This window comes from Anarhichas minor, unplaced genomic scaffold (genome assembly GCF_050575085.1).
Source record: "Anarhichas minor isolate MPS153535 unplaced genomic scaffold, ASM5057508v1 ptg000003l, whole genome shotgun sequence".
Classification (NCBI taxonomy): Eukaryota; Metazoa; Chordata; class Actinopteri; order Perciformes; family Anarhichadidae; genus Anarhichas; species Anarhichas minor.
In genome coordinates, this window is record NW_027466449.1 from 18,025,552 (window position 1) to 18,049,243 (window position 23,692).

At 43.2% G+C, this 23,692-nt stretch overlaps 1 protein-coding gene across 1 annotated transcript; it reads left to right on the forward strand.

Moving 5' to 3' along the window:
* Nucleotides 1-7,715: 7,715 nt before the first annotated feature.
* Nucleotides 7,716-20,885, forward strand: prpf6 (PRP6 pre-mRNA processing factor 6 homolog (S. cerevisiae)). Its single transcript, XM_076101080.1, has 21 exons — nucleotides 7,716-7,954; nucleotides 8,855-9,014; nucleotides 9,180-9,298; nucleotides 9,456-9,534; nucleotides 10,062-10,238; nucleotides 10,753-10,866; nucleotides 10,975-11,069; nucleotides 11,166-11,322; nucleotides 11,561-11,723; nucleotides 12,522-12,640; nucleotides 12,728-12,946; nucleotides 13,814-13,936; nucleotides 14,638-14,759; nucleotides 14,859-14,997; nucleotides 15,124-15,243; nucleotides 16,605-16,781; nucleotides 16,857-16,990; nucleotides 17,108-17,199; nucleotides 17,636-17,750; nucleotides 17,863-17,989; nucleotides 18,716-20,885. Exons 1-21 carry the CDS (start codon nucleotides 7,773-7,775, stop codon nucleotides 18,866-18,868), a joined length of 2,886 nt encoding a protein of 961 aa, XP_075957195.1. The 5' UTR covers nucleotides 7,716-7,772; the 3' UTR covers nucleotides 18,869-20,885.
* The last annotated feature ends 2,807 nt before the right edge of the window (nucleotides 20,886-23,692 follow it).

Here is a 23,692-nt window from a genome sequence, read left to right on the forward strand (position 1 = left end):
CCTACAGCGCTCATTACAATTATGCAAATTAGGCGATGACGTCATTTAGCGACTTTTAGGACAGTCAATAGCTACTTTCCTTACTGAGGAGTTGGCAACACTGCTCCCGCCTGCTCTCCTCCTGGCAAAGTATTCTCTTAGCGCCCAGGAGTGAGGCAGAGGGACCGTTAGACCAAGCTCGCTGTTGGTCTTATTTTCTGTATCCAGTGTAGCATGAAAGCATGGTGGAATTAGCAAGGTGGCTAGCTAACTAGCCAGCCGCTAAATGAGTAAAATTTTAAATCATAATGCTTCATCCAAACACTGTTGTCCCAGTGTAGGAATGCACATTGCTATCGCCAGATAAGTGACAATTTAGTTTGAATCATTTTCTGTTACCAGTGTAGCATGACAGCATGGCGGAATTAGCAAGCTAGCTACGTATCAAGCCGTCCGCTAGTTAGCCTACTAATTCCATCATTCTTTCATGCTGCACTAGTTACAGATAATTAGCCCAACAGTCGGCCATCTCTTTGCCTCTCTATTAGTTTAGCCTATTAGCAACGTTTATGTCCATCTTTCTAATAATTTAGCGGCATCTGAGGTTAGCAGAAGGCTAAGCTAAACTATTAGCAATATTTTCACTCCATCTCTGACATGCTCTGCCGATATTGTAGCTCGCTGAGAGCCTCGAATCACAGTTTATCATCTCACATGTCTGCAATATGGATTCTGGCACCAAACGACACAGCGAGATGACATTTTCAACATGTAACTTCAGCTCACTACTCCGAAATGATTCGTGTTTAGCCTCCAGTGTTTCCTTTGTTATGCCTCCACTTAACACTGTGACGTAATCATGACCTTAGCTGTAAAAGGGTCCATATACTGTATGTGTATTTGTGTGCAGAGTGAGAAACGACCAAAAAAAACATTCACATCCTATAAAGGCCTGTGTGACATGCATGAACAAACATGCTTAGCACGCCCAGTTGATTTTCATGTTGGATCAAGATGACAAGAAGGAAAAGATGTAACTGACAAGGTGAGTGCACATTTGAGTGTATGTGGTGCAAAACCCACCGGCACTGGTGTTCAAATGTGTGTGAGTTGACCCTCCAGGGAGGTGATCTGTTATGCTGTAAATGTCTCTGCAAATAAATTCAAATTTATTCTGAGTGATTATCATAATTTTATGATGATACATTTCTACGCTGATGAGAGTGATCTCTTTCAGGATGACAATGCCTCCATCCAGAAGGGCACGAGGGGTCACCGAGTGGTTTGATTAGTGTTAGAATTATATGAATAATATGCTAAGAGCTGAACAGTAGTCAGATCTCCATCAACAACATCAATACACCAAATCAGGGAATATGTTTTTGTAAAAATGCTGTTTACCGTTCCTTCAGTAGGACACTTAGAATCTGTGCCAACGTCTACTATGACCATTTATCTCCCTTTACTGTAGCTTACTGACATTTTATCTCTGTTATCTCTGTCAGATTAGTTAGGAGGTGGACTGGATGAACAGTTGGAGCTATAGTACAACTCCTTTCCACACAGACTGAGAAAAGAGTAGCAGTCGGAACAACCACTGACACAACCCCCAAAAAATAAAGACATTGTAAAAGACACAGCAAATGAAAATAGCAGACCCTGCAAGTCAAAAAAGAAAGGAAAGGCAACAATTGCACCATCACTCATCATCCCGCTCTCATCGAGCCTCATCTTTGAGAGGCAGCGCCGCTGGCTCCAGAGGTCACTCTTGTCTTTCTCCAGAGATGGTTCCTTTTGAGCATAATTGCTTTACTGAGAGTTGATTTATCCCTTTTTTTTCAGGATTTTCCCTCGATAACGTTTCCTTAGATTGGCAACCCACGGGTCTGAAAAATGAAGCCGATGCAAAAGTGCCTTAAACCTGCATTCTCTCTAATGTCCACCAGGGGGCGACTCCTCTGGTTGTATAGAAGTCTATGAGAAAATGACTCTACTTCTCTCTTGATTTATTACCTCAGTAAACATTGTAAACATGAGTTTATGGTCTCAATCTCTAGTTTCAAGTCTTCTTCAATACAGCATGATGTTCATTTAGTAAATTATCGTCCATGTAGAGTCAAACAGACCATAAAGCAGGGGATGCTTTAGGGCGGGGCTACACGGTGTGTCACATAGTGTTTTTAGATCATGGAAGTTAATAATTGTAACATTTTGGTCGCTTAAAAATGTCTTATTCTGCGTTCTGTTGTACTTAGCTCCACCTATTCATGTCACTTCTGGTTGCAAAAACCAGACGCCTAAATACCAAGATGGCAACCGGCAAAAATCCAAACGGCAACTGCCAAAAACCCAAATGACGACGACCAAAAATCAAGACGGCGACGGCCATAAGCCGAAATGGCAACGGTAAAATAAAAGACGCATATGGCCAAAAAACAAGATGGTGACAAGCCAAATTCCATGATGGCGATGGCCAAAAAACAATATAATAACGGCCAAAATGCAGAACTCGATTCCTCAAAACGTTCTTCAGATTTTAAATTGGGATGACCAAATAAAATATGCACACTTAGCTCCACCACCAACTTGTAGCCAATATCAATAGAAGAACAAATACTAATCGTGTCTTTAAAAGGAGATTGCAGTAATCTGTGTGGAATATAATCAAAATTCACATCAGACAGTAAACACTTATAGATCTTTCAGCACTTCAAACAATGAATGCGTAACAGAAGACACGTGTCATCACTAAACTCCCTTTCTGCTATCTGCCATCTATACGTCCTGCTTGTCTGCAATGTCTTTCATATTACAAATGTCACTGCTGCTTGAAACAACTGTGTGTCCTTTTCCAACCTTTAAACTGCATGTCCTGTTGTTGTTTCTGTTTCTGATGTGTTTTAGGAAGCCCATTTAACACCTCGACCAGGAACTACAGATGAAGACCTCTTGGCTGATTCTGGCATTTTTCACACCATGTGTATTTATGAATTTACACTTTTCCTTCTCTCAAATAAACTAAAAAACACACAAGGTACAACAGAAATATTTTTAATTTATGCAACACAACTAGTTTTACTGCTTCTGAATACATAAAATGTAACACTATTCATTTTATTATTGTCCTCACAAAGGCTGTTTTATCACGAGGGAACAATTATTTAAATGCAAAGCACTAAAAATGTGAACAAATATCAAAACTAGACATTGCGTCTTCGCTGAATTAGACATCACAAAGACAAGAAGACGGTGCCAGGTTCACTTTCACCTTTATATATACTGTATATGTAAAAAATAAAAGATGTCTTTGTGTCGAGTCTCCAGGGATGCTTCTGTTCGGAGGGAATCCAGGTTTATTCAAGCTTCTACTAAGTTAGAAATGTCAGGATCGCTCTTCTCCAATCCTACTCATCTCTCTTTCTGTCTCTCTCCCGTCATGAATCTTTGTTTTTGCTGTCCATACCTGTCCAAACAACTCAAGCAGTGTACAGTCTCCCTTTTCCTCTCCTCTCAGGAAAAAAAAGAAAATGGGTCAGAAAAAATAACCCAGTAAATGAATCATGGTCTGATACAACCCAGCTGAATACCCGCCTCGCTCTAACAAACGGGTCTGCAGAAAACAGTTGCACGTCAATAATGTAATTTATCTGCTGAGCCATCGGGGGGAAACAAATCCGCTCTGCTGCGGGGTCACGTTAGGTGGAAAATATGAAAACCCTCTCACTAAACCAGTCTGAGTGTCATTCACTCTCCCTCCTTTCTTCTCAGTAAACCTGAGTGCTTACATGGAGAAATGTAACACAAGAAGAGAACACGTCAAGCTTTGAGTTAAACTGCTGCTGTACGAGCATCTTTAAGTCTTCTCCCTCAGACTCAAGGTGAACCCATGAGGAGTGGAAGGGTGTCCTTTTGTTTCTCTTTGCATGGCGATCGGGCCGAATGAATCATTTCCGATATGATTAACCCACAGCTTGTGCGTGTCACATTTGTCAAGTGCATTAGTATTCACAACACAAAATCAACCATCTTTCAATCCTTTGTGCAGAGTCTCAGATCCTACCCTGGACTAATTACCGGACTGTCCTCATTCAAAGCTTTTGTTGTCGCACTAAGCTCCAGATCAATGAAATTCCATTTTGAGCATATGATGCCCAATATGACTCTGGTTTGTCTCTCCCTAAAGGAAGGCCCCCTTATAGCAATTTACAGTTGTCCTTTTCTCAAGGACACTTCTCTTTGTGTCTGAATAATACACCGTTAATAATAAGAGCTAAATAAACCATTAATCCTCTCAGGACTTTCTCCCATGTACCAAATCGGGCTTTGTGCACGTATAACCGCTTTCAACTAAGAGATGGTAATGGAGTTTAACATGTGTGTAATAGTGAAAAATGATAATGTCCATGTCCTATTTTTTTCTTTCTCGCTTTGCCCACATTGTATTGTCGAATATAATGAGCTAAAATTAACTCACAATGCAGCTTAGGCTTTGTGAATGATGTGTCTGTGTTTCTTTGTGTGTGTTTGCATGAAAGTAGATCCATCAACCTGTCATCTCCACACATCTTCTCCTGCAGCTTTCTCTCAATCACCGTTTTATTTGCGTGATTTCGTCTATTTTAATTTCTGGTATCTTTTTCTGCCTCTGCTGCATGCAGCTCCACCATACGTACTGTACAGCACATCTATTTATCATCACACTCTGGACATCTGCTGCGACAGACAGGACAGATAGTCCGGTGGCCTTAGCCTCCGTCCCCGTATGTGCACTGAATAAACAGATTAAATGGATTCGAGCATCCGTGCAAACTGGCACACATACCAATGCATAAACATACAGAGGCATGAAGATTATTCTATACTTGCGCGGAAGAAGACGCACTATCGTATACACAGTATACCCCGGCTATAATCTGCCTTGTTTATAGCTCGTCGTTTTAATTCCGCAATTACTTCTTTTCTCACACATCAGTTCGTTTCCGCAAATTGAAGTATTATTCACAAAATGAGGGATATTATTTTGTGAATCTCTCTCATCCAAAATGCAATTCTATCCAAATTAAGTGATTAGTCTTTGTTAAAAAGAAACAAAAAAACGGCTTAGCAATTAAATGACTGTCTTTCAGCTTTCCTCACATAGACAAACCTCACTAATGGCTTATTCTAAGAGAAGGAAATTATGTTTTTTTTGCCTTCAGCATAATAATAATCTTCAAATAGACTGTCAATCAAAAACCCAGTGTCAATTAAGATCACTTGCTTTTATGTTGGAAAAAATTATTAAAGAATTATGTGATTTCAGTGCAAAACAACTGTTCGTCATTGACAGCAGTCCCTTTTAGTGTCATGATTACAAGTTGTTGTGATGCAGGTAAACTAGAATAAGATGGTTTCTTTTTTATATCTTTTGTTTTCCAGCTCACAGCTGCGTTTACAGGAAGCTTTTGCCAAAAAAATATCATGGCAGCACATGAAAGGGAATGAGGTTCGATCTTCTGGTAGGACCGCAGTTACTCAGTCAACCGTCACGACCCAAACAGATAGCACATCCCAAGAAGCTATCTTCTGCTGCCACTGCCTCCACAATTGCAGATTTGTACCGTGTGCGTGTGTGTGTGTGTGTGTGTGTGTGTGTGTGTGTGCGTGTGTGTGTGTATGTGTGTGTGTGGTGGAGATTGGTGGATCAGGAAACACTTTTAACACAAGTTGTCAGAACTCCTATTTTAGCCATTTGTGGACAGTGTGGTTACTAAATGAACCCCATACTTCTGCAAATTAGACAGTAGCCTCTACGTGTGCTTGGACCAGAATGTGAAGGATTTTCTCCGTGTTAACGTTGGTCAGCATTACTAATGATTTATTTATTGCGGATGAGACTGACCTGGATCACTCATCCGTGGGTCAGCGCGATGATCCGCACACACCCACACATCATCTGGGGTTTGGTTTACTGTCTTTGTCTTATTGTACAGAACATACGATGCGAATTCAAGCTGCACTTCATGCTATCTATGATCGTAAAGATAATTCAGATTAAATGAAAATAATCACAGGAGTGTAAAAGAGGCCGCGCGTTAGAGATGTAATGAATGCTTGGGTTGAGCTTCATGTTTAAACTGGTCTTCAGCTGTGGGAGCTATATGTCCTCGAATGTATCTGACAGTCCATTTCCATCATCACGTTCTTCTCCCAGGGGAGAAATAACGTCTGCCCTCCAGGCAATGTAAGTGAAGAAATGATGTAAAGGCCCGGGCCGAGGATCAGTCAGCGGATGGGTGAAGTTAAAACGTGATTCTGACTAATTGATGTATGGCCTCACTTCCTCTCAAGGGATGAAACCCAGAAGTGTGGCGTTAGAATGTGATTACCTTTACTGCAGTCCAATGTTTGAATATAGACTCTCCAACATGGATGCTTTTCACTCACAATGCAAGAGTTGTAACACATACACATGTCAAGATTTACTCTAAAATCCCTTCATGAATGGCTGAATCCACTCTAAATATCCTCTTTAAGACCTGAATTCTACTACTATTTTATTCACTACTCTTACTGAGCACCAGAGTCTGCTTCAGTTAGGGCCCAATACAACCTGCTGTGGCTGTAGAATACTGATCCCTTTTTGAATGCAGGAGCCCTGTGAGAGCCCTGACATTAAGAAGAATGGGAAGGTTCATTTGAATTGAGCAACATGCAACCTTCAGGGGCCTGGTTGTTTATTCAAACAAATGCCAGCGGTGTCATATGTGCCATGATTGGGGTCACAGGTCCATTCATGACACTCTGTCAAGGGAGGAAATTAAATAGTGCACAAAGAGAGTATTACGCTGATTACTATTTAAAAAATAATAATTAACAGGCCTATTGTATATGCCTTTGAAATTTGCATGAATGCTCTTTAGAAGATTGTGAGAATATTACAATAAAGTAGCCCAAATATAGAAGAAAGACGTTCTAAAATTATGCCCACCCAAATTAATTAAGTTGAACTTTCTGGGAGAACCTTGTACAAATACATCATGATGTTAGTTCAGGCAACACTCACTGTAAAAAGGCTCATTAGGAATACTAATCTATGAAGCTTACAGGTCTACTTCTAATGTGATTGATAGCAGTAGTTTAATAGGCCTGTTATTTCTCAGGATGTGACGCCCTCATGTGGCTTCCCTGGAAAACTGATATTAAATTTCCTATGAAAGTCAAATAATAAAACAGTTACATTGTGAGGCGTGGGCAAATCAGCACATTTCACGATTCACGTCAACAATTTAGATCTAAATGAATATCATGAGTGTATATATACACTGTATACACTGTGTACATTGTGCAATACAATTATTCTGTCTGTATATATAACATTGCAATACAACAAGTATTCTATCTGTATATATAATATTTGAGTTATTGTGGGTCTTTTACTTTTTTAATATTGAATATTCTTTACTGTTTTATTATTATTACTTATTTACTTATTTGTACTTGTACAAGATCAATACTTGTATTGATCTTGTTTTTACTATGTAGCTTGTTTGCACTATCCACCATGCTGCTATAATCCTGTAAATTTCCCCACTGCGGGACTAATAAAGGATTATCTTATTTTAATTTATCTTATTTTATGAGATAAGTGCAAATAAACAGAAACCCGCCTGTGCTGTAGGGGGCACTGTGACAAACACCAACCGACACGTTGACACGCGCACAAGGGGTCGCTGGTTGCTCGCCACTGACGGAAGTGCGACTGTTGTTTATCCGGCAGTTAGCCTCCTCGTCGTCGTCGGAAAAACGAAACGATGGCAGCAATAAAACAAGGACCTAAAATTGTCTCCAAGTTGTCTGCGGGAGGCCCCGGGGCCGCGGGGGTCGGCGGCGGCCTCCCGGCACTACCCATTGCTTCTCCGCTCATGGGGAAGAAGAAGAAGCCGTTTCTGGGGATGCCCGCTCCGCTGGGCTACGTGCCTGGTCTGGGTAGAGGGTAAGCTAACATGACTAGCTTAGCATGCGAACTCTCTGTAGCTCTTGAGCTAGCCAGTAAGATAGGTGATGTCTGTTAGATTGAAGTTTGTTCAGCTAACAAGCCTAGCCTAGGATGCTAACTCTCAATATCTATTCAGTTAGCCAGTAAGATAGGTGATGTCTGTTAGATACAGTTTGTTCAGCTAACATGCCATGCCTAGCATGCTAACTCTCAGTAGCGCTTTAGCAAGCCAGTAAGACAGTACGCTAACATGCCTAGCTAGCATGCTAACTCTCAGTAGCTCTTCAGCTAGCCAGTGAGCTAGGTGATGTCAGTTAGATGAACTGTTATTATTTATTTATTTATTTAAACAAAACATTTCAAATGTAAACATTTTCCCGTTCTTCATCTGTTAAAACTAATTCATTACAATTAAAATGTAAGTGCAAAATACACTTTTATTTATTTTATCTGTAAAATGAAGATTTTCTGATTTTATTTATTTAGTTAAATGTGCAGCACTTTGAGCTACTTAGTCTGTATGAAATGTGCTATATAAATAAATATAATAAATATGGTATTATCAATAGAGGCATTGATTCGTTATCCTCCTCGTAGTGTCAAAATAAACTAAATTAAACAGCAGTTACTCTTAAATTATTAACTTCTATTTATTTCTGACCACACATTTGTTGTGGAAAGTGAAAACCTGTGTTGGTCACATAACTAACGTTAGTAGTGTCTTGCTGGCCAACTCGACAAGTGACAAGGCAGCATGATCTACCGTTAAAAAGTAAATTATCAAAACGCCTTCATCAGCTGGTTGTGTATTTAGATGAAAATCCCAGTGAATGAACACCCATCACAAGTTTACCCAGGTTTATTTGAGTGAAATTAAAATGAATTGCTCCTCTTTAGTGCAACTGGTTTCACTACCCGATCTGATATCGGTCCTGCTCGTGATGCCAACGATCCAGTGGACGACCGACATGCAGCGCCAGGGAAGAGGACGGTTGGGGACCAAATGAAAAAGAACGAGGACGAAGAAGAAGATCTGAACGACACAAATTATGACGAGGTGCTTATGATTGGACTGTCTCTGCCTTTAATTTGATGATAACATTTGCTGTCGGGCTGTTTGCAAGGACTTAATCCGTCCACTCAAGAGTTAAAGTTGACCAGACAATATCTCATCAATTCTTCATTCCAGTTCCATAATTTTGCTTCTTTTTTTGTCTTATAGTTTAATGGATATGCGGGTAGCTTGTTCTCCAGTGGGCCTTATGAGAAAGATGATGAAGAAGCAGATGCTATATACGCAGCACTGGACAAGAGGATGGATGAAAGACGCAAAGAAAGAAGGTCACTACTAAACTAGTCTATTTCCCACCCAGTCTTTGGTGGACAAGCGAATCCTTTGTTTTCCACAGTGTGTGTGTGTGAGTGTGTGAGAGAGACATCCTGCTCACTTGATGCTACATGTGAGCGTTGTTTTGAATGCTGTGCTGTTTATTTTCAGGGAGCTGAGAGAAAAGGATGAAATCGAGAAATACCGTATGGAGCGACCCAAAATCCAACAACAGTTTTCAGATCTAAAGGTACAATAACAAATGATTTGAAATGCTGTTCGCTTTCTTTTCACCCTTTGCTCACATTGTATTTTCCTCAACTGTCCTGGTCTTACGCCTGTCTCTTAACATTTTAGGAACATATAAGATTTTGTCACTGTTGTGCCTACAACCATCTTCCCAAACGCACAAATATAAACTTACGTAGCTGGACTCGTAACTGCTTTATATTATCACAAACCTGTGAACTGACACACGCGAAATGTTTTTATTTTAGAATTATACGGATCAACCGTTACACACATTGTAGCACTTAAAATGATCCTGTGATCAGAGAGAAGTTTCAACAACGTTTCTGACATTCCATGTCGATTCACATCTCTCACTGCTTGTTTAGAGAACAGTTCTGTCTTATCTTTACTTTAATCTGTCCCGCTTTGTTTTCCATAACAGCTGTTTCTTGTAAGCACTTTGAGACAGATGCAAAAAAGGCAAACTTCGCCAATAAAGCTGATTCTTTCATCCGTCATCATTTCCTCTTTTCCATCGCTTCACAGAGAAAGTTGGCCGAGGTGTCAGAGGAGGAGTGGCTGAGCATCCCTGAGGTGGGAGACGCCAGGAATAAGCGCCAGAGAAATCCTCGCTATGAGAAGCTCACACCTGTCCCCGACAGCTTCTTCTCCAAACACCTGAAGACCGGAGAGAACCACACCAGTGTTGACCCTCTGCAAGGGGTCAGTACACATACAAACACACGTCAACGTACTGTAGACATCCACACAGAACTCGCGTCGTTGGAAACACATGGTGTAGTACCAGCGTGCACCAGCAGGAGTCAGGAAATCTCACTGGAAACAAGGAAATCACTTCAACTGTGGTGTTAATGCTCCTATTTCTTCATGCAGTCATGTAATCTCTCTGTATAGTTATGTTGCACCATATGGAAAATATCCTACCAATGTTTCTGATCAATATCAATCAATCAGAGTACCTGATCGATGAGAGTAGAAGCATCATGTCTTCTTATATTTTACATTATCACCATGAATTCAGTGCACAGTATAGTTCGGCCCTGCAGCACATGAGAGTCTGGTTCCCACTCATAATTTTCACAGGTATCATTTACGTTGCTGAGAAAGGTGTCATATGATCCGGGCCTGTGTTTCATAAGCCTTTTTTTGCCGTAACATTATTCTCACAGAGCGTATAATGCTCCGCTTCATCACCACTGTGTCTTCTCTCCACTAGCTGGGAGGTCTGAGCACACCGTACCCAGGAAGCATGACACCGGGCACGGGAGAGCTGGACATGAGGAAAATCGGTCAGGCCAGGAACACGCTGATGGACATGAGGCTCAGCCAGGTAACCAACGATCAGCCATCACCCTCGTTCCATCGGTCATGCTCTCCATGTAGATACACAGGATTTATAGTTTTCTCTCGTCTGTGTCGGCCTTCTATCGATCTTCAGGTGTCCGACTCCGTGAGCGGACAGACGGTGGTGGATCCTAAAGGTTACCTGACAGATCTCAACTCCATGATCCCCACACATGGTGGAGACATCAGGTAGAGACACACTGGTGACTTCGCTCCTTCATAGGGTGTGTTTGTGTTAATACGATGTGTGTCTGATGGTCTGTCCTTTGGTTCCGCTCGCCCCAGTGACATCAAGAAGGCTCGTCTGCTGCTGAAGTCGGTGAGGGAGACCAACCCTCATCACCCGCCGGCCTGGATCGCCTCTGCCAGGCTGGAGGAGGTGACCGGAAAACTGCAGGTGGCCAGGAACCTGATCATGAAAGGCACCGAGATGTGTCCGAAGGTAAAGGATGGTGGACGAGGATATTTAATCTTTTAGAATGGCAGGTAGATAGGAAGCCAGGGAGGTAGGTAGATGGGTAGGTTTGCAGGCAGGTAGGTTTCTTCTCCCTAATGTGTAAAAACATACTGAACCGTGTGCTTGTTGAACCGCTGCACCGCTACGGTCCAGTTTCAGTGGTGAAATAGGTCCTTTCCCTCCTGTTGAGGTAAGAGTTTCTCTTATTCTCTTTTTCTACCAGAGTGAGGATGTGTGGCTGGAGGCAGCCAGACTTCAGCCCGGCGACACGGCCAAAGCTGTGGTAGCCCAGGCCGTCCGCCACCTGCCGCAGTCCGTTCGCATCTACATCAGAGCTGCAGAGCTGGAGACGGACATCAGGGCCAAGAAACGAGTCCTCAGGAAGGGTGAGGCTTCCAGATAATAAATAAATATATATATGTATATATAAGGTTGCATATTGATGTTTTGACTCGATATGTTGATGTTATGTTGCTATGAGGAGAGTGTTGTTTTGCCTTCTCAGTGAATGAATACGTAACAATTTCCCTGCCAAAAGGAAGACACTAATTCCTGCTCGGCAAAAATTCAAAACCACTCACCATCTGTCCGTTGTCTCATAAAAGCACCACTTATGATTGCGTTAAACATTTAATAAGAGTTGCATTCTGCAGCTGCGGTTCTGGCTTCTCATCAAAGGCCAGGCACCCTATCTGAAGCATGGTGTCAATGCCCCGACACGTACACACACACACACACACACAGCAATATTTCCCAGCAGCATACCCGACTGACAGAGATGGATGTGGAGCTTCCTCTGTGGGAGAGCTCTCTCCGCCTCTACATGTTCAGTTGCCTCTGCTCTACTTTTCTCCGTTTCATAACACTCTGCCTTCCCACTCAGACGCTTTTGAACTCTGCTACTGTTGCAGGAAAAGCTGTTTGCTGTTTGTTTTTAATTGCTTGTGTGTTCACTGAAATCTAAAGTGCCTCCATTTCCTTTTTTAAGGTTTTTTAAGTTGTGATTTATCAAACGTATATCTCTTTAAAATGTCCGCTCTACCTATTCAAGATGATATAAGGTGATGTGGAAATGGCAGTAAAAATGGTCAAGTACGTTAACGCACAAATTCGCTCCTCATATATTTAGGGAACCACCATGTAAGTGACAGTGAAATGACAGCTGTTGATTGTGACCCGTTTAGCCCTGGAGAACGTGTCCAAGTCCGTTCGGCTGTGGAAGACGGCGGTGGAGCTGGAGGAGCCAGAGGACGCCAGGATCATGCTGAGCAGAGCTGTGGAGTGTTGCCCTACGAGTGTGGAGGTACGCTCAGCTGTCACTCTATTTACCACAAATTACAGCCACCAACGCCTACGTCTTCATCTAATTATTTCTGTCCGTCCTCTCCAGCTGTGGCTGGCTCTGGCCCGGTTGGAGACGTACGAGAACGCCCGGCGTGTCCTGAACAAAGCTCGAGAGAACATCCCCACCGATCGCCACATCTGGATCACGGCCGCCAAGTTGGAGGAGGCCAACCTCAACACTCAGATGGTGGACAAGATCATCGACAGAGCCATCACCTCTCTACGCGCCAACGGCGTGGAGATCAACAGAGAGCAGTGGATACAGGTGTGTTTCACGGGTTTCCTGCTGCCAGTGCTGCAGTCAAGACCACCTGAAGTGTGGGTGTACCGAGACCGAGACGGGACCAAACCAGTCCGAGTCACACACCACATGACACACTTAAGATAAAATGTGGAACATGCAAATCAGAGACACTCCTCAAATCAATATCTTTAAATAGCGAATTCCTATTTTGCTGTTCATTAATGCTCTGAATGTCGTATATAGAACCGTTACATGTATAGCTCCAGATCCAAATTGTCGCTTTAAACAACAATGCTAATGCTGAAGAAGTATTTTTAAGTTAATGATGTTTTGTGCTTTAACTAACATCAGTAATATTCATAGAAGTTGGGTTGAATCCTGTAGTTTCAATCAAGATCAGCTGATGAAAAATTGGTTCTTCTGATCTGAATAAACCCGTACCGTTAACAAAGGAATGTTTTTTCCTTTTAATCCTCTGTGTTGACGGAGTACAGAATACGTCATGTGTTTGTCAGCTTTGATAGCAAGCCAGCACATTTTGGCAAAAGCTGCCGTCAGCTATTTCATCTGGCTGTAACAGAATCCGAGCCTGCACCGTGACTGACGTTTTGTTTTTGTGCCGATCACAGTTGTTTTGCAATCGCAGGCCTTTGCTGCAAACCCTTTCTCTTCCTGGTGGTACACGGTTACTGTAGTAGGTTTATCAAGGCGTACACTCGCCACAACACCAACAACTGATTATCTATAAACTGTAAGTCATCTACGTGGATGTTTCTGGGGCTTTCTAGTCTCAGTGGTTGTGTACATGTAGTATTTATCCCCACAGTACTGGGGTCAGTCGTTCATTACCGTAACTCTCTTGCATTCCTTTTTCTTCTCGTGTTGCAGGATGCAGAGGAGTGTGACAAAGCAGGCAGCGTGGCTACCTGCCAGGCCGTGATCAGGGCCGTCATAGGGATCGGCATCGAGGAGGAGGATCGCAAACACACATGGATGGAGGATTCAGATAGTGTGAGTGCTGATGTCTGTTTATGTTTTTTTACACAGACCCTGACTCCTAGAAGGGTCTTTCACATTCTCACTTTAGGTGTTTTCAGACCAAACACTTCTGTGTAGTTCTCTGAGGAAACTACACAGGTTCAAGGGCTTGTTTTCTGTTTGCATTCACACCGCTAATAGGAACGCTGAAGTGGCGCAAATTGACCAGCGCCTCTCTGGCTGGCAAATTAGCAAGCACCGGGTTCCCTACACGCTCTCTTAGCTTATTTTTTAAAGTAATATAAGAATAAATAAGCAACTCTGCTGTAGAAACAATCGTATAAACACAAGCACGTGCTTTTGTGCTTCTGGGTTAGCATTTGTGCTACTGGGCTAACTCGCTGAGCAGCTCCTCTCGCTCGTTCTTTGTCTCAGTGGGTGTTTGCTCACTAACGAGTTAACTTCTGGACTTCACTGTCGGCGCATTTGTCCATGTTTTATTTTCATTTTTTTGTGTTTTATCTCTTCACGCGGGTTTTTAGAAATGGCGGTTACCGGCGCTGCATTAGCTCATGTGTTCGACCAATCAACGTACTCTTACATCCCTCGTGGTTCCTCTTGTGCTGAGGGTTACTTACTCTGATAAAGGAGCTGAAAGAAGTCCCTCAAAACTATTAAAAAGTTTCTGCGCTCGGGGTTTAACTGAACTGAGATGCTTGTGTGTTGTGTTTCAGTGCGTGTCCCACGGAGCGCTGGAGTGTGCCAGAGCCATCTACGCCCATGCTCTGCAGGTGTTCCCCAGTAAAAAGAGTGTCTGGCTCAGAGCCGCCTACTTTGAGAAAAATAACGGCACCAGGTGACCACACATGCTTTCTAAAGTGTTGTAGTCGAAAGCTGAATTTGTGTCTTTAGTTTCTAACATTGTGTTTTTCTCTTCCCATGTCTCATCTCTCAGGGAGTCTTTGGAGGCCCTGCTCCAGAGGGCCGTGGCTCACTGTCCCAAAGCAGAGGTCCTGTGGCTGATGGGGGCCAAGTCCAAGTGGCTGGCTGAGGACGTACCTGCCGCCAGAAGTATCCTCGCTCTGGCCTTCCAGGTGATGATGAGGATGCAAACTTTTGATTGTTCACGTAGCATCCACGCAGACCTGTGTCTAACTCTGTTTCCCCTCTCGCTCTCGGTCTCGGTCTCGGTTCCTCTTCTTTTTGTTTCTCCCCCGTAGGCTAACCCAAACAGTGAAGAGATCTGGCTCGCTGCTGTCAAGCTGGAGTCTGAGAATAACGAGTATGAAAGGGCCCGTCGACTGCTGGCCAAGGCCCGCAGCAGTGCCCCGACAGCCAGGGTGAGTGTGTGTCTTGTACTTCATCGTGAGGACAGAAACAAACACAATGTCCTCACTTCTTCAAAGGCCTGTTTGAGGCTCAAGACTTGGTGGGTTCAGGCTGGGATTCATTATTGTTCGGGTAAAGGTTGCGGTTCGGCATTTCGTTTTAATTCCACGGTTTAAGTTCCCAGATGCACCAAAGTGACTTCAGAGAACTAGCGGGGACAAAGGCCCACTGTTGCGTCGCCTGTGTCTTGGCCAAAAAGGTTGCACTTGAACACATCGTAAAGCCAACGGCTAACTAGCACATCTGTTCTGCGCCTGTGTGAGAGGAAGTAAAGCTTTGTTTATACTCACCGAAGGGCCCGTTGCCGATTCAACATGCTCAATCGTCCGAAGAGCCGCCGCCGAGGCTCGACTGGTGCCAACAGTTCGGCACGTACTGCAAAAAATAGAGCCACAGGAGTGTGTCAGGGCCTTTAGGCCAAGGGGCAATTATGTCAACGAGGGTCCTCACAAAGATAGAGGTACAGGGATAAGTGTGTGTGTGTGAGAGAGAGAAATCTGCACAGATCCACTCGTCTGCTGGATAAACAGTTCGTCTCCGCATTTAGGTTTTTAACGTATCAGTGTGTTATCAATCAAAATCCTGTCATCGTCTGGTATTTATTGGATTGTAATACAGATCAAATAAACACACCGTTCCTTAACTCTCTCTGCTGGTTCATCTGTACAGGAGAAGACTGGTTAAGTATTTAAACTGCCCGTCCTTTCACAGCCCTGCTGTGACCTTCTGTACCAGTGCAGACACTTTATCTTTGTTATGTAATGTTGATACGAGTAGAGCTGTGACCCACGTTGTGAAGGTATCTTGACTATCAGGTTTTAATCTTCTCCTGCTTTGAAGCCAGCGTTTAACGGTAAAAGTGTGTTATTGTACTTGAGATATCTTCGACAAACACGCCGTCCCTCTCAGGTTCAGGCTTGCCGGGTTTCTACTCCTCGACACAGTCGTCCCCTCTCCGGTTGACCGACGCTGTCGGCGGTGCTCTTTAAGCGATCACTCTCTCAGGTGACCCGGCTACACTCCCGTGAGTTATCGCTGCCTGAGAGAGCCCCATTCAATGTGCTGATCGTTCCGTCAGATAAGAATCCTGCAGCATTTAGGCTGTGCCCTTGGAAGTTCTGTCATCTATACGTGTGAAAGCTGGTACGGTATTTATGTTGCATAATCGGGCGACAATATAAGGATTTTGAATTCTTTTGAAAGAAATGTGAGAACACGACAAGCCCAGGGGGATTTAAAAAGGGGAGTTCATGGTCTGGTCTGTCTATACATAGTTCCTGCCTGAAAAGCTTGTGTGTGTTTAATTCTACAGGTATTCATGAAGTCTGTGAAGCTGGAGTGGGTGTTGGGGAACATCGACGCTGCCCAGGAGCTGTGCACCGAGGCCCTGAAACACTACGAGGACTTCCCCAAACTTTGGATGATGAGAGGCCAGATAGAGGAGCAGTGTGAGAACATGGACAAGGCCAGAGAGGCCTACAACCAAGGGGTGAGGGTTTGTTCCGTCGTTTGTTTAGTCACACGTGTTTGGATAAAGTTTTAAATGAATCGTTTGTTGCCGTAGTTGAAAAAGTGTCCCCACTCGAGTGGCCTGTGGTTGCTGCTGTCCCGTCTGGAAGAGCGAGTGGGTCAGCTGACCAGAGCCAGAGCGATCCTGGAGAAGGCCCGACTCAAGAACCCCCAGAGCGCCGACCTATGGTGAGGAAACACACGAGTGTGTCCGTCTGTCTGTCTGCCATTTTTTTGGAATACAGCACAGAAACCCAAATTGGAATCGATGTAAAATTGTGTTTCTAAAATGATGTCATTCACCAGGCTGGAGTCGGTGAGGCTGGAGTTCCGTGCCGGACTGAAGAACATCTCCAACACGCTGATGGCCAAAGCTCTGCAGGAGTGCCCCAATTCAGGTTCAATATGCTCTGAACCCTCTTTCAGAAACGCACCAAAGCTGCTTGTTTTACTTTAATGGCAATGAATAGTCTGTAAAAGTCATCCAGTTTGATAACATAAGGTCTGTACTTCCATATTCATCTTGTTTTTATCTGAATTTAGCTGATCACTTGTATTTTTTAATAGCCAAAGCTAATGCTGACTTCTTTATCACGTCAATATACTTTATTTTATATTTTGTTATACCTGCAACAACCACCTGATTGGAAAATGCTCGTTCTACATAAACCAGACTGCCGGTTATTTACCCGTCGCTCTCACCTGCAGAGAGGAATCAACATGCTGCATGATGAAAACAATCCAGAGAACGTCTTATTTTCTTTACAATGACTTCGTCTGTGTGTCCATAATCTCAAATTCTGTGTTCCTCCGGACTCTGTCCTTCTCTCCCAGGCATCCTGTGGGCTGAGGCGGTGTTCCTGGAGGCCCGGCCTCAGAGGAAGACCAAGAGTGTGGATGCTTTGAAGAAGTGTGAACACGATCCCCACGTCCTGCTCGCTGTAGCCAAGTACGACAGCATCTCTTTACCGTTCTCTGCTCTCTTACTCAGTAATAACGACACGGTACTTGAATTCATTTTAATAACCTTGTGCACACACACACACACACACACACGTTAGGTTGTTCTGGAGTGAGCGTAAGATCACCAAAGCCAGAGAGTGGTTCCTCAGGACGGTGAAGATTGAGCCGGACCTCGGAGACGCTTGGGCTCTCTTCTACAAGTTTGAGCAGCAGCACGGCACAGAGGTAAGGATCTTAAGATGGTCTTTATTCACATTGGTGTCAAAGGTCACGTTCTCACAGAAGCCCTCACAAAGCTCACGCGGTTCACTTTAGACGGAGAATGACTTCTGCACTTCAGTTCATGTAGTTTTGGTAAATCTCATCGCAGCTATGACTCCACTGGATAGATATTATATATTATATGTCTGTCTGTCTGTCTCTCTCTCTCCCCCTCTTTCTCCCCCCCTCTCTTTCTCTCTATCTCTGTCTGTCTCTTTCTCTCCCCCTGTTTCTGTCTCTTTCTCTCCTCTCTCTCTCTCTGTCTGTCTCTCTCCTCCTCTCTCTCTGTCTGTCTCTCTCTCTCTTTCCCTCCCCCTCTCTCTCTCTCTGTCTCTTTCTCTCCTCCTCTCTCTCTGTCTGTCTCTCTCTCTCTTTCCCTCCCCCTCTCTCTCTGTCTGTCTCTCACACTCACACTCAGCCCCCCCCATGGGGATCAATAAGTGTCCGGTACACCATTATTAAGAGTTCTTACTGAAGACGACAGTATTGATGCAGAGGAGTACATTCAAACATTTTCTGTCCGGTCTGTTTTCTTTAGTTATTGAAAAGTGAAAAGTCAGCAGATTTACTCATACATTGATGCTTCTAGACACAAGTGTTAAACGTAAACATCACGGCGCTTTGCACGGTGTTTGTTTGAACCACACCTGGTGGATTTGATGTAACCTCACCTGTCCTGCGTCCCATCAGGAGCAGCAGGAAGAGGTGAGGAAGCGCTGCGAGAACGCGGAGCCCCGACACGGAGAGCTGTGGTGCGCCGAGTCCAAACACGTCCTGAACTGGCAGAAGAAGACGGGAGAGATATTAGTGGGAGTGGCCAGCAAGATCAAGAACACCTTCTGAGACCGGGGGGAAATGTTGGACTGAAAACAAGCTGGAGGACTCGGCTATGGACACGCTCGACTGTAGTTCTCTACCCGGATACAAAGTACTCACACATACCCCCCCCCCCCCCCCCCCTTACCTTTATTCAGGTTTATTGTTTTACTAAATAGAATCTCAGTTTGTGTTCTTATCAACAGAGAATGGTGATTTAATGTCAAAGTGAAAACAAAAGCACCAATTTAATACTCAAAACCACTGATTTCAAGTGACTAAGGAGACAGGAGGGAGGAGACAGGAGGGAGGAGTTTGTGGATGAATCTGTGGTTCTGCAGTTTTCAAGTTCTCGGATGGATTGAGGTCAAGACTTTGACTCGGTCACTTCAGGACAAGATAGAGTCCCAAAACGTGGAAGTGAGTCGGCATCTTTTCACTTCCTGTTCCCTCTTCTTAAAGTTTTTTTTATATATTTGTGCTTACATGCCTGTAATAAGTTCTGTGTTTCACACAAGCTGAATAGATCTTTTTAATGTTTTGTTCTACCAAATAAAATACGTCAGTAAATACTTAAACGTGTCTTAAAGGAGCCGGCTAAACGTCATCATGTGTTCTCATCCTCGTGTAAACTCAGTCATGTGACCGTGGTGGAGTTCCTTTACGGCCTCACGTTAGCGTTTTACTTGTGCTGATTGCATTCACACGTCAAAAATCATAAAAGTGGTGTTCATTTGTGATGATTATAATCCTCGTCCCTGCAGCTCTATAATGTTGTTTGAAGCTTCTTCCTTTGAGGCGTCTTTCTGACGGCTGCAGGTCGTCCTCTGGGCTTTAAACTGTATCTGGTTGTTTCACTCTGAGCCTGTAAGTCCAGTGACATGGTCTAAAGGTTTTCTTCCTCTTGGCTTCAGTCTCCCACATGTCTTCTGGCAAACACTCGCTCAGATGTTCTACAAGCAAAGCTGCACCTGGTGAGTCTCCCAGGTAACAGTAGTTGTTTGAGTGGTTTCCTAAATAACTAAAGAGAAACAATAACACCTCCTCTGCTGATTCAAGAGTCTGTAAATCAACCTGGGCTCTAAAATGTTGATTTACAGACTCGCCAATTACATGATTGCATCAGAGTTGAGAGTGCAGCTTTGTCCTTCAGGCGTCTGATGTTTGTAGTCAAGACCAGCTAAACTGAGACCAAGACCAGAGTTTATCGAGACCGAGACGAGACTTGGAGAGGTCCAGACCAGTGTGAGTCCCACGCTGCACGCGGAGGCAATCAGTTATGATGCCAACAGATAAACCGGACGATGCACAGGGACGTTTAGAGATATCCTCACCGCTGTGGTCTTGATTTAAAAACCCAGAGTCGTCTTTATCTGAGACAGAGACGAGATATTCTACAACACCGGTAAGCAGAGTGTTTTCTATCTTCAGCCGTTAAAACCCTGCAGCTCCGTCCGTCATGCTCATTATTGAGCATAACGGACATCTTGTGTACTAGTATCTATCGTTGGTCAACGCGCATTTTGTTTAACTGCTGCACAAGCCTGTGAATCTGTGAAAACCGCTTCTATCCGGCACCAACCGGTCCGGCAAAGTATTGTTCCAGTAGTTGGAGGCAATCGGTTATTTAGTTTTATATTAAGTTAGAATGATTGCACTGATTTGTTTTCACTTTGACATTAGTCAAATTTATTTTTCTGCTGATTTTGTGTCGAAACTTTTATTTCAGTAATTGTGAATTTTGTGTAAAAAAAAAAAAAAAATGTAAAACAAACTTGAGCTCGACATGAAAGGAGAGAAATCCACCTTTTACAGATTGTTTGGAAGAAACTCTTCAGGTGATCAGCTGTTATTGTCAACACTTGTTAAAAACATCTTGTGTTTTTTCTGATGAATTGTATTTTCATGTCCACATTTGACTGACTGTCGTAGTTGTACATAAACTCATGATGTCTCATGTTGTAGTAATGATGTGCTTTTTTTCTAGCTGGCTTGAGATGTTTAAATACTTTGCAAAGCATCCAATAAACAAAGAAACACTGTCTGTTGCACAATTTCCTGTTTCTCCCAAACAAGTCCTGTTCTATAAAAATCAAAGCGTTGTTGTTCTCTGAATGTCAAACGTGCTCGTTTAGTTTCTAAGTGAGATGTTTCAGTCCAGAGATTTGCTCCCACACTGATCCTCCCATGTGTGCTCAGCATTTTTGGTTGCTGTGTTTTGAGGTTTGGATCTCTCCATTATGGGATGTTGCACCATAACGTTTGGTGTCCCTCACACTGTATCTCAAGGGGCTCCGCCGCCCCCTACTTTGAATTCACCCACTGTTAAATATTTACCCAAACGGCGCTTTGGATGCAAAATAAAATGTAATAAAAACATGCACCAAATTACACAACTCCTCCTCGGCATCACGTCTGTCTGCCCGACGAAACCGAAAGGATGAAGGCGAGTGATTGATTGCTGAAAATTTTCCTTCGCCTGTGAGTTTGGTGAAATCCAAAGCGCGGCGTCAAGCGATCCATGACGGGGACGGAAACCGGAGCAGCGGGGACTTTGGTGATGTTGGAAACCGCGGAGCACCACATCGGAAGTCTACCCGCCGTCGCGCTCACCTATCCGCCCGAGGAAGTGTATAGTGTTTGCAGACAATGAGCGCGTGCGGATCAGGAGGAGCCTAATTCCTTTTGGGTGTTGGTGCTGCTGATGGAGATGGCTTTGCTCGTCTGAGGATCCTGCAGCATACCATGATAAATGGTGAGCGCGCGGGGGGTTTTGAACATCTGGTGCGTATTTACGCAACAGGCGGGCTGATGTGGAGACTTACTGAAAGTTGCGCCACTGACTCTGAAGTCTGTGCGCACCGCCGTACTTTGAGTTGGGTCTGTAATCACTTCATGTGGTGCAATAAAAATAGAAGCTGGAAGCCTGCGGGTCCGAGCCGGAGCCAAATGATTGACGTTTGAGCTCCTCGTTGATCCAGCTTTTCTTTGCATGATGTGTTCTAACAGCTCTCTGTTTCTCTTAGTGTCTGATCGGTGCTCTACTCCGTAGTGTCCTGGTGGTTCTCCTGCTGACCGACGCTTGTGGTAAACGTAGATGTAACTATAAAGAGATCCTGGTCACCTACAGACAGGTCATCTTGGTTGAGCTGCAGCATCTGGTATGAGGCCTTTGATCGTGTGTGCATTTAATAAAGACTGTTTATTTATTTGATTTATTTTCTCCATTGTTTTTAGGAATTTTTGCGACATACTGTACTATGGCTTTTAAATTACTTTTTTACATACTATATGATGAGTTTTTTATGATTTTTTTTCAATATACTTTATAACTTATGATTATTTACGACTTTTGTATGACTTTGTGACATGCTATATTATGTCTTTTAAAGTACTTTTATACTATTAGTTTTTATGACTAGTTTTGATATTCTGTACTCTGACTATTCTATGAATTTTTTTGACATACTATACTATGACTTATTTCGAACTTGCTATACTATGGCTTTTAAATTACTTTCTTTTTTACTTACTATACTATGAGTTTATTGAAGTCCGTTGCAGCTGTGATCAAACATGTGGGATCAATGCTTGAATACACTGATAAGCTGCCGTTTCATTGTTTGCAACTGTCTTCACTGCACCAGTAAAGCTGCTGTTTAGAATAAATCCATATTTGCTTCTTTTTTTTTTGCAGAACTTGACTGGCTCATCCAATACCCCCAAAGTGAGAGACCCCTGTCCCTCAGCAAAGGTAAATGGCACTGTAGTGTGTGCACTTTCAGCACCATGGACAGAGTGATAATGGACTCATAACAGGTTAATGTGTCCTGATAAACTGTCACATAGTCTCCCCGTGTGGCTGCCTCGAGGAGATTATGAAGTGTAATGCTGTTTTCCATTTCATTCACCACGGCAGGCACGTCGCATCCTGGTGTCCATCTATGGTATGACTCAGCAGATGAGGTGTCAGAGCAGCGGCAAGCCGATGTCTGACCTGGAGAAGCCTCTGGCGAGCATGGGGCAGCTCATCGCTCACAACTGCAGCCCGGATTACCTGGTGAGGACATCCCACTCCCCACCGCCTCGCTCATACTTAAAATATGAAACGCCATATTGGATAAAAGGCAATATTTTGATGCATAACACATCTGTTTTTATTTGTTCTTTCAGGGGAAGAAAGTCTCTTGTTCAGCGGTCCAGAAGACACGAGGGAAGAAGAGAAAGAGGATCCGGTTAATCAGCGTTATCAAGACCCTGATCACCTGTTGGCAGAAACTTCAGAGTGTCTCTGTGCTCTCAAAGTAGAACATGTTTTCCTGCTACTTTCAAGTGACTTTCCATATCCAAATACAATGTTTACTGTTGTCAAGTTCTCAGTGTTTTGTGTGTTAAAACTCTACCAGACATTGCATGTCGGCGTTGCTCGTCGTCGTATGGAATAGTTAACCACAGATAAGCTAAAGATATCCACAATGCATTAAAATACTCTCAGAATATGCACATTTTCCAAAGGTCTCTCTTGTTGTAACAATTGTTTTTTTGTCTTTGTAAAACCGGACAGTCAGCAAACCCATGCATATGCAATATAATAAAATCAACTTTTTTAAATGTCTGATTAAGTCCCAGTACTGTCATATCATGATAAAGATTTAAGTAAGTATATGAAGTATATAACTATTATGACAAAATATTATAGAATTGTAGAAATAATAATAATAATGAATGGAATAAATATAACAATAATGGTACAAATAATTAATAATTGTTGATGTCATAATTAACATTATTTTATTATTCTATTTATTATTATTATTGATGGTGGTATAGGTGTTTTTTCTACAAGAGTTT